Here is a 16456-nt window from a genome sequence, read left to right as displayed (position 1 = left end):
ATAGGGTGCTATACTGCAGTGTTATCTCTCAGATACCCATCACAGAGAAAGGGTCACTTGCTCTCTACTCAGAATTCCTCATGTGAAAATGCCTCATGTGATTTGCAAGTTAATAATCTCTGCTTTCTAAGACAGCCTTTCTTTTGCCAATGCAGCCTGCAGTCTTTGTTCCTAGATCACTTTACATTAAGTGATATTAAGACAACTTTCAGTGAATCTTACCTGAAAATTTTATCAGGAAAAATTATACGTAATAATCGAGATCTTTTATAAAAATGTTGTTTAACATCAGCCAAAAAGTAGCAACTGGAAAATTCACCAACACTTCACTTGGCTACTGCATATTTTACAGGTAGATATATTTTGAATTCCTTCTGTGAAAGTTTTTAACCTATTTAATATGTGTCAGGCTAGTTACTTCCTTTATGCCGTATTAAATCGAACTCCTTGAAGGAATCAAAGAATGTCTCTATCAAAAAGATCTGTAATATTACTTTTTAAAACAATACAATACATTCATTGTAGTTAGCAATATTTTCAGCATTTCCAAAGATAGTCCGCTTAACCCTTTTAAAAATGCGGAACTGTTTGCAATCCTTCCAATCATCCTGAATTTTCAAACCTGTTACAGAAATTAACTGCTTTGAAATCTCCTCTGCTCGTTTACAGCCTGAGACAATGCAAAACACAGTGTTCCTTGTATTAAAGAGAATTTGCTGTCTGGAAACGCAGATTTGGCAAAAGGTAACATCTTTCTATAAACTATCTTCTCAACTTCTTAAACAGGTCAAATAGAGCAAGAGCCACCACTTTTGCCTCATCCAAGGCCCCGTTTCTTTCTTACCCATGCTTAGCAAAGGAAAAGACCAAGTTGGCAGTTTTAAGTCATCTTTTTCTCCCCAAGTTACATCCACAGCCTCTATAAGCAGGCATCAACACATTCTGCTTTAGAATATCAAGACAGATTAGCCAGTAACAGGACAGTGTAATATGAGTTAGCACTCATAAAAGGAAGCACTATTCAGGAAAAACTCTGTCCTCCTTTATGTTGCCTGAATATTTTAAATTAACTGTATTTCAAGGAAATATTAAATTTTCTTGCTGTATATATTTCTGAGATCAACTATCTATAGTACAATAAAGAAGTACTTTTTGTTAGAAAAAATATTTATATTACTATTAAATTATTTGCTTTCTAAGCGTAAAAGCTTTTATTGTCATGGCATCATTCTGTATTTGTAGAATTAGCAGCTAACTGCAAGTATCTACAATATCCTTCTTCCACAAAATATATTGCCTATACTAACAAGAGGACTCTACTTTTTACTCAAAACAATTATTCATCCCCAAGAATACTTTGTTCTTTTCTCAGAACGCCTGTTTTAAATGTGAAATTTTCTTCAGATGCTCCTTCAACAGCATCCACAAGATGTCACCATTGTAAAAAAAGAAACCCCATATGTTGTAAAATATGAAATACCTTTTTTACTGAACCATGGCTTTTATTTCTTGTACATTTCAATCAATGCATTCCAGTGATGTTTATTTTTTTCATATAGGGACTAAGCATACTCAAAAAACCAAAATGTGGGGGGAAAAACCAAAACATAAAATTCTCTTCAAAAAAACAGAAATCACGACCCTACTTTAGGCAGTTGGGTTAAATTACCAAACACGAGAAAAGCTTGACAGACAGAAAAAGTATTAAGATAAGTAGAAAAATTTATGGTTCCAGCATTACAAATAACCTACACAGAAGATACTGTCAAGTTTAGAAACTATAGAGAGTATATAGATACAAATAAAACAGAGAAGCAAATAGGTGCCCAGAGTGCTTGTGGAAAGTTTGCTACTGTTTTATATTTAATAAGGAAAAACAATTATGTATCCAACCTAGCTCACCTGGCACAGAATAAAAAATAATAAAAGAATTGAAAACTATGGAGGTTTGGTGAAAACACAAGTAACAGTTTAGCAAGTTATCTCTATATTGTCCTACTCACTGTAGGAAAGGATAGGAAGCTAGTAGGCACAGAAATGCTAGATGAAAAGAAGGTACCAACAGTGACAGAATTTTGAATATTTTTCATGCTTAAAACTTCTAATGAAGATTATAGCACTGTAAATGAACAGGTAGCCTAAAAAGCTGTTCCAAAGGTTTGGGGGGCTTCCCCATTTTGTACACAGCAATCTGAAACTGCATTGAATCAATGCACAAATAAAAGGGTGATATTCTTGCTGCCCGTTCTATTCACAGCTGCCTTAAGAGATTAAGCTTTCGGATCTTTTTTTATGCACTATAATCATGAAAGGTTCTGGAGGACTCAGTAACAAGTCTGCTCTGTTTCCATTCAATGACCATATTGCTAACCCACTTCCTTTCTGTGGGTGCACTGACTACCTTTTAATGAACAGCTTCATTAATTATTAAGAAGAGAAATGTATTAAATCTCACGGTGTCTTTGGTCTAATAAGTGTGACAGCTCACAGAAGTAAAAAAGTCATTTCCCTTGACATGCAAAAAAGAAACAGCAGTAAAACAAAAGCAGAGGCAGGCAGTAACGGGAAGAGGGTATATCAGCTAAGTAATCTGGAAGTATTTTAATATTTCTTTTAAGGGAAGAATGGCAATTTCAACACACAGCAAGCTGTGTTAGATGAGACATCTGTGTTAGATGAGACATCTAATAGGAGTGGGTAAGGGATAAAAAGAAAAAATTTACAAGCCTCTAGCATAACTAAAAGTAAATGAATTAAACATTTAGGATCTTAAATAATTCACCTTTAATAAGAAACAATTATTTATGACACTGGGAGTAAAACTATAACACATGCTTACAACGCATCCGTTGCCCCACAGTACGTGTCCACATACACACTCTTGCGCCACCGTAACAAAACAGCTTACCTTCCTTTTTCACTGAGAGGCTACACAAATAACACACCACTAAAAACCGGACAGCAAATACTTACTTCATGAAGCACTAAAAATATGATGTGATGATGTGACAACAAGAAGGGGGGGTCAAGGGGGTGGGGAAATTAAATCTATCTAGACATTAAAAAAAAATGAATAGGAAAGGAAATTAGGCTATGGAAAAACTTAGTCTTCAGAAGTGCTCACAACTCTTGCATAATTACTGCCATTATTTTTTCAAATTAATGATCCAAAAGGAAGAATGCCCACCACAAGAAAGGCAGGTATTTCCGCAGTACCTTCAGACAGAAAATATCAAAGCTGTGAGCCTTTCATGGTATTAAAGTATGCACATCTAGGTCCACATGAAAATTTACTCCAGAAATTATTTTTTCATTCATTTTTATTCTTTAAAGATACTAATTTGCATACTAGATAGGATGCATTAAAAGCAATTTGTTAAAGATTAACTTGATTCCAAATAGCAAAACCTTACCTTGCCAGCTATCATTGCAAACACACAGCTTCTCGCCTGTCAAATCACAGTACCCATGATCTGGACTGCCACAGTTGGCTTTGCAGTACGGAATATCACAGGCTTCTCCTTTCCAGTACTTGTCACACTCACAGTATACCCGGCTTGGTACGGACACACTGGTTGTACACTTTCCGTGTTCTGAGCAGTTGTTAGGACAAGAATTAATTCTGAAAAAAAATATGTAAAATAAGGGAAATGACAAACCAAGAGTTGATGGCAGTGATTTTATCTGACAGTATTCAAACAGCATTTGTTAGATAAAGTACTTTTTTCCTGAAAAATTTCTATGTACTGATAAAACACAAGTTTAATGATGATTTTACAGGCAAGTGAGCTGAAAAGGCGTTCATCCAGGCTTTCATACAAAGTCAGGATCGCAAACACCTTGTACTTTAACAAGAAGGATTGACAGTAAGCAGAAGGACAGGCCCTGCCTGGACAGATCACCATCTATTTTTTCTTATGTTCCAGTATCAGCACTCCAGTCAGTCCCTTCAAATGCTCATTATCTCTATCTGCACTGGGAGTGACTGTGAGCAGTTACCCTTAAACTCTCCACCACAGGCAGACAGGTAAAGGGTGAATGGCTTCGGTCCACGCTGTAAAACAGTATGGCTAACACCCGAGGGGAATACAAATGGAAAAACCGAATGGAAAAATACAAGATGGCTAATATTCTGAAACTACTTACAGGTAGCATTTCATGGTTTGAATCCTCAATAACAGAGCCACCTTAACCTTGCTTCCTTAACTCCACAGTCAGAGATGCAAAAAGAGGAAAGGTTAGGCTGAAAGAAGTCAGTGACTGTTATGAGAGTTAGCATTTCTGTGATACGCCCTACCAAACACTGAGATCACAGGCAACTGGACTGCAAAGTTATGCAAACTGTCTCCAGAAATACTGGCAATTCCTTGGAGAAGAGGAGGGATGGAGGACATTGAAGGATGTGGGTCCAAGAGTTTCCATGAACAGAATTCAGGCAATATGTGCCTGATGAAGTCCAGAAAGGATTTGAAACCTTTTTTGATAACTCACAGCAAAGGGCTGGGTTGAAACTTAGAATAAACTGTTACTACAAACCCCTGATGATAACGCAGGCTGCTCCCTATAGATGTGAGAGCTGGACACCATTCATAGCCCTCCTTGGTCTTACCGAAGAAGAAAGAACTCAAAAAGTTAGTGAAAAATTATTCAAGGTAGGACAGTCAGCAGACGTTTTTTCATTTTCTAAAGACTCACACCTCAGACAACTGGTTCTGTTACACTACCAAAAAAGAAAATTCTACATCTGAACTGCAAACGTCCTGGAGCTTTTGCCTAGTAACACACATGGCATTAAAACCACTGATGGCATCAACTGCTGTATACCACAGCTGTGAGGAACCTCTCCCCCTGACTTCACAGGGAAGGTGTTCTGCAGGAAGGTGAACAGTTAAGTCTTTCCAGCAATAGAGACACCAGTTTAAAAGTAGACATACTCCCACTCCAAAAGGTTTGTTGAGCATTCAAGCAGAAGGAGAAAAACTGGATCGGCAGAGTCGGAAGCAGGTTGCCTGACTCAAAGGAACACAAAATTTACTCAGAGTTCTGGAATAACTATTGTTGTTTGCAACTGACATAGCATTTTAGTCACAGACACTATGTTTCTGTCTTCCCCAAAATAAAGGAAAACAAGTGGTCCATCACGATGAAGTTAAAGATGAAGTCAAAAACTGCTTTGGGATTATCAAACCAAGGAAGAAAGAGGGTAACAGAAGCAGAGTGCAACAGATCAGTGACAGAAAAAAAAAAAGCTAATACAGCCATAAAAAGCAATCGTAGAAGGTACTTTTATGAAAAAAGCTACTGTTGGATCATTAAAAAAAATTATATATATTTTAAAAGTATCCATTGCAATAAAAGAAGCAGAAGAACAGAGTACATAAGATTTCATGAGTCATATATGTAATGGAATTAAAAACTGGCAGTTTTCGTTTATTTTAAATCTTCCAAGAAATTAAGTAATGATACGTAGCACGCACCACATTACCAAGTCACAAAAGAATGCAGAGCACATACACTCATTTCTTAAGAATGCCATGTCATATTGCCATTTGCTCCCAAGACAAACAAAAAGAAGTGCAATAAAAGCTTCAGGGATAACTGAAAAATGTATCTAATCACAACAGAGAAGTCTGCCAGGTGATTGCATTTTACTGATGTCAACTAACAAAAATTAAAAATATCAAGTCTTCTAGACTGTCATTTCCAATACAACATTTTTAGTGAGGTTTCCCAAACTCTGAATAGCTATTTATTACGTGGTAAAAGGTGGCAAACCGCTGCAAATTACAGAAACAATCTTTCCACAGACAATTTACCAGAGACCTCTGCCAAGAGTAAAGCTATGGTCAGAAGCACAAATAGGAATTTTAAATTAATAAAGAACATGACAAAAATGCCTTTTCACATTTGAAGCACAGTGTTGGCCACCAAATCCCAAAAATTGGTATTTCAGAATCTGAAGGAATTGAGAGAAAGGAAACCAAGTATCTTCAGTCATGGGAAAACTATCATATGAAGAAACAGGTCCAACAGGACCAAGCAATCCCCTCTTGAACTAAATAATCCAGTATAAAAAGACATCACATTATGTGTCACAAGCACATCCCAAATGAGACAGATGTTCCAATCAACAGCTGATGCATATAAGAAGGAAAAGGCTCAGGTCCATTGGATGCATCTCTAGAGCTGCTGAGACAGAAAAGCAGACTGGAGGAAAGCAAGCATAGTCATATCAGGTTAGACTTTGCCATCAGAGAAACTGAAGACAGACAGTGCAGATAACTATGAAGGCAGAACGCAGACTGAGATGGACAATAGGAGGGAAAGTACCCGAGAAACAGAGACGAAATTGAACAAAACCCTTGTGGCTGGCACAAGAATAAAAGTAGGACTTTGTTGAAGGTGGTAAAAGCCATAAAAGTATATTCAGCAAGAAAAAACAAAATCGAGCAACAGATGATCCTAGTTCAAGAGAAGGGAACTGACATGGCAGCAGATATAAACTCCCTTCTATTCCATATGACAGCTATATGTGTTAGATAAACACTGGAAGAGATACATTCTAGTTCCATATGGCATAGAAAAACATACTCTTGGAATGGCCACGTAGCTTCACTCACTCACTTTCTCTTGTTTTCCTTTTTTTTTTTTTTTAAAATTAGTACCTTAATTACAACTCATTACAAAACCAGCTCCTTTTGATTTAAAAACATACCACAGAGTATAACTCATGCTATTAATAAAATCAATAAACACTTAACACTTTCCCTGGGTTTGTCATTCTCCTGAAAGAAATGATAGGCTAACTAACAAAATGATTACTAATTAAAAAATACTTACGAGTAAAAAATGTTAAATCCAGTTAGGTTATAAGCAGCATCACTGAAAAAATGTAGCAGAGCATAGCCAGATGTAGTAACTACTTCAGGAACAGTTTCATTTCCACGCACTTCAGGGACTATTAGACCACTGGAAAAGAAAATAAGAATAATGTTTTAAACAGTCTTTGGGAGAGGGCAGGAAAAGGGAAAGAAGTTGTTAGTTATTCTGGTTGCTAATTATATAGACAAGGTAACTCATAAATCTTGTTTTAAAATTTTTTTAAAAAACAAATAATAAAATGTGTATAAAAGTTGTCTACGCCTCTGCAAATTAAGGTAGGGTTTTCCAGGAAAACAAAACAAAAAGCCTCCTCCCTCACACAGTGATGCAAAATTTCACATCGGATTATTCTGAAGGCGCAGGCACTGTGAGCATAATTTTTAAAACTTATTTTAACTTTGAAAAAAAAAAAATATATATCCTTCAGACAGGGGCTTAACACTCGCTGCCTTTCAGCACAAAGTCTATTTCCACATTTGTGCCTTTAGAATTTTATCTTAGTAAAGAATTTCAAACCTGGAAAGTATGATAATTAAGTAATTTCCATGAAAAGGCAATTTTCAATGGAAAATAAAACCCTTTTCAAAACTAAAGATGCTAAGATGCCAGTCTTAAATAAAGACTGAAGTAGGGAACACAAGAAATATATTAAAATACCGAGAAAAAGATCATCTGCATAAACAATGCTACAACACAAACATAAGTTAGAAGTTATAGGAGTCCTAAGGAAACACTAACAATCAATAAACTGAAAGACGTCTGAAGTGAAGAACAAAGATAGAGGAACTTGCTTCCCTTCATGCTACTAGTCAGGCTCCTGAATAACAGCTAGACACATTTTACAAATACAACTTTGGGGAGGGAAAAAAAAAAAGCACCAAGCAATTTTGTAACAATTGAGCAGAATTAGGAGAGAAGGTGTAGCCTGTTAGAGTTGGGCAGGAAAGAGGGATGACCTGAGCTTTGCTCCTTCAGGAGAAAGCACTATCATTTACACCATTAGTATTTCTTAAGCTTCTGCAGCATAATCAGTATTTCATAACACAAAATGAAATACAATTTCTGCCCCATAGAGTACATGTGCATATGTGCACAAACACTTTCTGGTTTGTTGGTTTATTTTTTTTAATATAGCTTTGCACTCAAGGGATATCCCAAGATAAAACTTTCACTGACTTCAAAGGATTAGGATCCTGTGCCTTCTCTCTAATAAACTATAGCCTGCTTGCATAGAATATTCCCCAAAATTTTAACAAAGGGTATGAATAAGCCAACTGAAACACTGTGGTCCAGGAACAGAGGAAACAAGTGTTAAAATTCACATGCCCTGCTTTTTCTCTGTTGGACACATATGGAGTGCAGTGCATGGACCTAATTCTTTACCTAAATGATTTATTGTCATTTGAAAGGCAAATATTTAGTCTCTATTCAGTTTTAGTTACTATGCTCATTGTTTATTGCTGTTGATTTTATGTTTATTTCTAAACCTCACTACAAATTAATACTATTATTCTAGGCAACAAATATTAACCTGAAAAAAAGATTTAGTTGTGTAACAATTCTCATAAGCTAATAATAACATAACAAAATGGCTCTCTTTCAGGACTTCGAAGAGCTTGATAATTTTACCTGCCATGACTTAGTCAGAATGACGTCCAGTTTAGTAATTTAAGGAAACACATTACAAAATGAGTGCTTAAGATAGCCTTTGTATCAAATGCCCTGAACCAGCCAGTCTGTTGTTACTGCAGAATCGTAGAAGGCATTTAGCAGCCATTTTTGGTAACTTGCACATAGTGCAACATTGCCCGAGTGTCAGATTGCAATACTCCCTGAAGCAGGTTCAGATACCGACACTACTGGGCAGTGCCACATTTAATACACATTAAAACTCAGGGATCACTATTGGACGCCTACCGGAAATTACATTTCTAATTTCTTGTCTATGAGCATTAACACTCCATGCAACATCAGCACTAAGTACAAGCCATGTAATGGATTTACGGTCTGGTCACCTAACCAAAAATGCAGTGTTTTACAATTTATTCTAATACAACTTTACATACATGCACTCGTGATATTAACAAAAGAAAGCAAGCTATTTAACAAGTTAAAGCCTCTAATGTTATTTTTTTTCCACGGCAAAGTAAAAATGTCCACATATGACGTCTTGGACTAAAAGGCTAACAAATACACTCACCTAAATACAGCTATTAAAGGTGCATATATTGAATCTCCATCATATACATACATATGGTCCCAACTACATTCTGTGGCAAAGTGATTAAATCTTAATCTTAGTATTGCATTTGGGCTGAAAAAGAAAAAAAAAAAAAGAATTGATGTAAAACAGTATTTACAGAATCATTGAGCTCATAAGATAAAGAACTTACAGCAAAATTGACCATGCCAGCATAGCTGTATTAGAACATTTTGAGTACTAACTAAACATTTCAAAGAGTTAAATAACAAAATTCAAGGCAATCAAATATTTCACTTTATCTTAGAAAACTTAAAAACAGCATCTTCAGTTGAAGTCTAATAATCCCTAAAGTTAACAAGAGACCGAAGTTCACCAGGTTTTATCAGTATTCAGGACCATGAATTTAGAGCAATTAAAATATCCCATTTTAATATACTAGCTTTACTTTACAATGTCAGGACTGTGACATTTAAAGGAGTGTTTCAAGACAAAATCACCTGCATATCCTCATTCCAGTATTATACCAGTTATTGAAAATAAAAATCTTAAAACACAAATTTAAAATAGCAAGTAATATTAGTGTAAAATTGTTTTTCCTTCCCCCCCCCACTCCCCGGTCTGACACCTGGGAGTCAGATTTCACTAGCTTTTGGTAGAGATCCAGATGGGGACTGCAAGATTTCTGAAAGGGGAATTTTCTCATATGACAAAGTTAGCAGGGTCCTAAATATATTCCATGCAGCATACTGAGCATGTTCTTTTATTTCATTTTATTTTTTTCACGCTCTACTTGACAGGCTTGAGTACAGTTTGTCGGTTTGGAAAACATATTGGGGGGGAGGGCTGAGAGATCATTTCAAGAGAGCTCTTTGTTCATTTTTTAAAAGGGAGTATTTTACACATATGTGACTTGCTTCTGTGTTGACATTTTGCACTATGTTACTGGGTTGCATTATTCTTCCACATACTGTGCAGCATATTGTTTCCTCCAGCTACCTACTCTACCACCTCCTGCAAAGAGGAGGAACAGAGTGAAGAACAACTTCAAAGCAGAGTTTGCATACAGTCCTGAGGCATGTTTCCACTTTAGCACGGTGTAGCACAGTGCAAATATTCCTGAGCTAGCTTGAGTAAAAAGAGAAGTCTAGCTATGTCAGAAAGATATTCCGCTATAGCCTAGTCACCTAGATATTGAAGCTTCTACTTAAATGATTTTGCAAACTACCCGTAACTTCACTGCTGTTATGTTTAAATTACAATCTGCATATAAGCAGACCAAAATTAGATCAGACAGATCATTACTGAACTGCAGCGACAGAGAAGACATCTAAAGTAACTGAGATTATGACAACATGGAAATACAGAAGGGGGTAATTTCTTCTAGAACGTTAGTAGAATTCAGACCTAGCTAAATTCTTCAGCAAAATCCTCACCCATAGTTGGGGGGATAAAAGTCCCATTGAAATTTAATAAATTTGTGCCTTTAACAGTCAGACATACTCATGCATACGTCTCATTATTTCTTTGTTCATGTCTGTGTGTTTCTGTGCTGCATAAACTGAAAAATTAGCAACAGACAGGAGACATCTAAACTGTATGAACTGTGGACATATTATGATTTTAGAATTAAGTGCATGAGGAAAACTAGAATGCAGAAGAAAATACTTTATAGAAGCACTAACTTTTGAGCAACACGTAACTAAATAATTATCATTAGACTGGAAGCATCCTGTACTTGAAGCCATTCCTGACTTATCACTGATATGAATTACATAAGTAAGATAATGAGTTAAATAGGATTCTGTAACCACATTTGGCATTTACGTAAAGGTACTCAAACAGGCAACAAATTTATCATAGGGTTTCGAGAGCTTGCAGCACTGGCCAAATTCCAATGTCAGCCTAACTTTTGCCAGCAATTTGAACAGGAATAGAATTTGGCCAACTCTGAGAAATCCTGAAAATCCTACTTCTTTTTTTTTTTTTTTTTTTTTTTTTTTACAGTCTTTATAACATTTAAACAAATACAAAACAAACAAACAAACAAAAAAAACCCCAAACTGCTTATGTTGTATCCAGATGCAGTTTCTTTGAGGAGTTACTTAGATCTTTAGAAGACACAGTACAAAACTGTCAGAAAATTTAAGCTATGAAAATAAATACTTACTATCCTTCAATTAACCATGTACATTTAGTTTTATATTTATAATTTATTGGTCCATCTGTTAAATATCCAGAAGGTTCCGTTAACCTACAAGAGAAAAAACAGTGCTGTAACAAACCAGAGACAACAGAACAGAACAAACACCATCAACACGCCAATAGATTCTTTCTGGATGGAAAGAAAAGCAGGGGTGGGGGAAAGAGTCAAGGCTCTCTTCATATTTCTTGTCACACTATTTTTGCTCCTAAGAACTAGAATTCTGATTATTCTATCTCATTGATTTGCTTTCCTCCCCTAGGCAATCACGAGACTTCTCATTTTTCTAGTTCAGTAGCAAGCAAATACTATGTATAATTTAAATTATCCTTCACACAACATGGATCCAAGCTAATGAAAAAGGGGTTTTGCTTAAGAGTATTTTGGTTTGCTTTGCTTATTTCTTTTGCCATTGTCTTATATCTTACTTCTGAAATTAGACCACAGCAGCAGTGGGGAAAACTGTTCTAGATTAAGAGAAATTGAAGCATAAATTATAAATTTAAATAAGCGTATCTGCCAGTCTGTCCCTCTTATTCCTGGTCAGTGATGAGACATGGTAAAGCAGAACAACACTGGACTATGCAGAAACTAAATACAATGCTTACGAACAGCTATAAAAGGTCAGACCAAAATACCAACATAACGCAGCACCCTGTGTCTGACAGTGGCCTACAGTGGATACCCAGGAAAGAATATAAATCCCTACGGATACTCCCCACTGCATTACACCACCTTCAAAGACTTGCAGCTCGGGGACATTCTCAGCCAGAGGTTGTGCCTTTGTGTTGGTTTTGGGTTAATGTTTCTCCTAGGAGTTTGCTCACATAAACTTGCAGCATCTAGAACAACCTGCAGGAATGATTTCCACACATATATGAATAGAAATATCAACTGGTTTTCTCCTGAGCCTATCTCTTGGCAATTTCATCTGACATCCTGCAATCTGGCATTGAATGAGGTGGTGGACAACAGTTTTTCCAACCTAAGAAATCCTTGCTCACTGCCTTTAATACATGTTTTCTATTCTGTACCCTTTCTGAGACGCAACACAGAGATCAGCATGTCATATTCAAGATGCAAGTGAACCATGAATCTGCACAGTAGCAAAATAATGATTTCCACTTTGTTCTCTATTCCCATCTTAACATTTTATTCGCTCTTTCAACAACTACTATGCTGACATTTTAAACACAACTAGCTGCTATGACTTTTTTTCTGAGTGATAATAGATAGTTCCAAGATTCATTACATGCAGGAATTCGTTTAATGTAGAAATAGAACCTTTTTCCTCCCTTCATGTATATTACTTCACATTAATCTATACAGAGTGATAAAACAGCAGATGAAATTCAATAATCTATTAACATAAAAGCTTTCTGAAAGAGCTTAGTATCTTCATCACACTGTAACTTCACTAGTTTACCCCATTTTCTGCATTCTTTATGATTATGTTCTATAGTTCAGGCCTTAACACATATCTCTAGTGGCCTTACTCCACTGGGAAAACTAACCATCCTATTCTTTAAAATGTTACAACAATGATAACGAATATAAATACATACTCGGAAAGGCTCATTTCTTTCACTATAATATGGAAAGATAATCGTTAAGAATAAGTATCACTGAATAAGAAAAGAGAAGCAGTTTGGATTTTCTGTGTTGTTTCAGTTTTTTTAATAAATCAATAGACTAGATCTAAGTCCAGAGGCAACGCTGAACAAGTTGACCAAGTCACAGCTAAATTTTCCCAACAGGAGTCTAGCTGAACAGGAATTCAGTGTCTGCTGTCCTACTATCTTTGAAGCCGTATACACCAATTGAAAAAAAAAAAAAAAATCTTTGCTACCATTTCTACTGCAATTTACATTTGAACTCATATCAAACACCAATTGCATACTTTATTAATAGAGGTCCAACGTGAAACTATGAACATGTGGAAAGGAACTAAAAACAAGGGAGCAAGAAAGAAGAATTTATGTAACAAGGTCTGTGCAAACTCAGCTTTTTAAAAAAGTTCCTTCATCTGTCCTAGATGAAGACTAGCGTCAATTTATTAGGCACATTGTAAGCCACTCTGTTCCAATCTCTGATGGTTTGAATTAAGATCTTTACCCACTTTTTCCTTTTGATGAAATGGGACAAAACTCTCTAATATGGGGAGCTGTCCAAATAATTGTACTTCAACACATTTTTCAAGGCATAAAAGCGATATCAAGAACATATTTTATGTTTCTGAATAAAAAGAAAAGCAGATAAACAGCTGGTAACATGAGCAACAGACTGGGAGGGAAAAAAAAATAAAAACAACCAACCACCTTACACTTCAAACAGCTGACAGCTGAGAGAAAATATCCCCAATAAAACCCAATACATTGAGCTGGTCTGCATGCTGCAGTACAGCACTTCCCAAAAGCAATGGTTTCTGGTAAGTGCTATACAAATGCTGGTGTAGCTCATAAGCAGAGCAAAAGACGACGAGAGGCGCAGCGGGTGACTCTCCCTCCTCCCTTGCTGCACACTGGAAACACCGCAGCAATGGCCACAGGGAAAGGCTAGCCACGCTCCTGCCAGGTGCTCGCGTGTGAATCAGTGCCTGGCCACAGAAAAGTTCTGCTCGAAGAAAGCAGAAGACACATGCAGTTTAAGCTTACGATATTTCTTTTTGTTGAGAAATATCAACTTTACCTAAAGGTATACTGTCATGTTTATATGCATGAGAAAAGGTTTTTTTCACGGTTATTTCTGGCTCTTTTACATATTAATTACATTGTTTGCACAATGCTGAACATAATATCAACTTAAAACTTAGCAGGGTAAGTCACACATCACTAATTTTGAAATCAAGCTAGTATTGATGCATGGCCCCTATTAGAACCTTATTAAAGCTGATTACAGGAGCAGATCTCATGTTTGAGTGTGTGCTAGACTGAAGGCATTAATACTTTTGGAAAAAAGGCAGTGATGCATAAAATTCCAATCATAATTTTGGTGCTGTCATATGGTTTATATAGAGATGTAAAGTCTCATAAAGCAAGCCACAGAACATTTATTTTGCTGCAAGAAGTGTGAAATATCATAAGTATTTATTTGCAGTCATGACCACTGCTTTCTTAGTAGCTGTATAACGCAATGGAGGGGACTTAAAACAGTTGTTTTTCTTAGATCAGCCCTTTGGAACTAGTAAAGTGCAAACAATTTCCCTTTTCACCTACGCTGGTAATTTTTTGATGAATAGTTTCTTTCAAAAGAGCAGATAGCCTTGGAAGCAGCTATTGCATTTTGCTGAAAAAAAAGTAAAGAATAAATAAGAGCATGACATTCCTTTGTAATAATGGTTATGGAAAATGGTAAGATAAAGGGGCTGTTCTATTTTAAATAAATACATATTTAAAGACAGAGGGATATTACTTTAAGTTTCGTGAGTCACACCAAGAACTTTATCACTTTTCTTTCCAAACATTACCAAATGCCAAATCCCATAAATGACACATAAATAAGCAGTACTACTTTCACGTAACCTCTTACCAAATCAAAGGCAATATTCTCTACCATATAACGCCAGGTATTCGTGGACATACTTTTGCTCTGTGACTGACAGTGATCCTGTCAAATAACCAAAATCCCAATGAGCCAACATGACTACACACTCGTAGTCACAGAAGTGGAACAGCCAGGACGATGCTAATGTGCTGCAGCCCACTCCCTACTCATTGCTGAGAAAGCTTCAGGGATGAGGGGACAGCCAGGGCCACTTGTGTGGCCTGCAGGTTTATCACACCTAGACTCCAGCTTTCCAAACAGAATGCCCAGGGAGCAGCTGACATTGTATTTTGTAATTTTAAATTACATGCCAGCTTTCATAAATGCAACAATATTTTTTTAGTTGTTAGGGTTATAATCAAAACCGATGAAGAATTAGAGACGCATGCCAAGAGAACATTTCCCTTCTCCATATCCTGTAAAACAGATCTACCAAATTATAGAAAGAAATCAGGATGCTGCACAGCAGAGTTAAAGACATTCAGAAGCATCAGTGACAGATTAGTCACTCCCCAAACTAATCCATCAGTAATAGCTTACATGAAAGCTACATGGCACTAAAGGCTGTTTCATCTAGCAGACAGACATCTACCAGAAACGCACGGGCTAAAAGCTAAAGTCAACACAGGCAACCAAAACATGCAACAAAGGGATATCTGTATTCCACTGGAATATTACCACTGTTATGAAATAATGGCAAATATAATTGAGTTTGAATTTATGGTGGTAACATCTATATTTACCACTGTAGAGACTTTAAATCAAGGCTGATGCATTTCAAGGAAAAACTATGTTCTAGTTCAGTCAGAAATTATTGGTCCAAAATGAAGGAGCAGTCAGATGAAATCTATGGCCTGCAATACATAAGACGTCAGAGCAGGTTATTAAAACAGCCCTTCCTGGCTGTAATATTTCTAGATCTGTGAAAAATGCAGTCCCGTCATCTCCTGTATCTTCCTGTAAAAGACTACTATCATCAAACCTTTCAGAAAGGGGTGCTAATTTAAACCAGAGAAGTCACTGGTTATTTTCTGCCATCAACAGAACATGACGATCCACAAAACTGCTGGCAGATGGAGAGATAGAGGTCTGATGCATAACACAGAGGTGCATTAGCAGAAACAAAGCATAAAGCACATCCATAATATTACAAATATTCACTGTTATGAAGAGGTACATTTATCTCTATATTACTTAGCGTCACATTTCTATTCAAAATTTTATGAAAAGTTGGATTACTTTGCAATTCCTACTTCAGATATATAATATAAGATACAGAGTATATTTTACTGTATGGATTGATCTCAGTATCAGTATTTCTGTGTCAGTCGAGGACTATTCTCTCAATTGTTGCAAAATTTTGCTCCATCTCCTTTTCATCTTTTATGAAAATTTATTTTATTAACAAAAATAAAAATCAGTAACTGTGCGTCAAAGCTGTAAGATGCTTCATAAATACAAGAAGGGGCAATCTTTCCAGCTTGAGATCTTGTGCCTAACCCTTACAGCAGGGAAAGAGGTTCTCCATGTATCCCAGATGAGATCAGCTAAATACGTTACGAAGGAAAAAAAAAAAAAAAAAAATCAGACTGCCTTACAGAACAAACTAGAGTCAGTGAGCACTATGA

The 16456-nt window shown here is 36.3% G+C and overlaps 1 protein-coding gene across 8 annotated transcripts in view; it reads right to left on the bottom strand.

The window, feature by feature from the left end:
• Positions 1 to 16456, bottom strand: part of ATRNL1 (attractin like 1) — a 527347-nt gene that overhangs the window by 471926 nt on the left and 38965 nt on the right. For all 8 annotated transcript variants that reach the window (XR_012587528.1, XR_012587529.1, XM_074591197.1 and 5 more), the window contains exons 2-5: positions 11253 to 11336; positions 9083 to 9196; positions 6841 to 6969; positions 3414 to 3622 (exon numbers count right to left, since the gene is read on the bottom strand). Coding sequence is in view for 6 of the 8 variants with exons in the window: in XM_074591197.1 (XP_074447298.1) it covers positions 3414 to 3622; positions 6841 to 6969; positions 9083 to 9196; positions 11253 to 11336 (536 nt within the window). In the remaining 2 variants the exon portion in view is untranslated. The remainder of the gene's footprint in view (positions 1 to 3413; positions 3623 to 6840; positions 6970 to 9082; positions 9197 to 11252; positions 11337 to 16456) is intronic.

The sequence above is a fragment of the Larus michahellis genome, chromosome 6 (genome assembly GCF_964199755.1).
Source record: "Larus michahellis chromosome 6, bLarMic1.1, whole genome shotgun sequence".
In the NCBI taxonomy this organism is placed as follows: domain Eukaryota; kingdom Metazoa; phylum Chordata; class Aves; order Charadriiformes; family Laridae; genus Larus; species Larus michahellis.
This window is presented reverse-complemented; position numbering and strand designations above follow the sequence as displayed.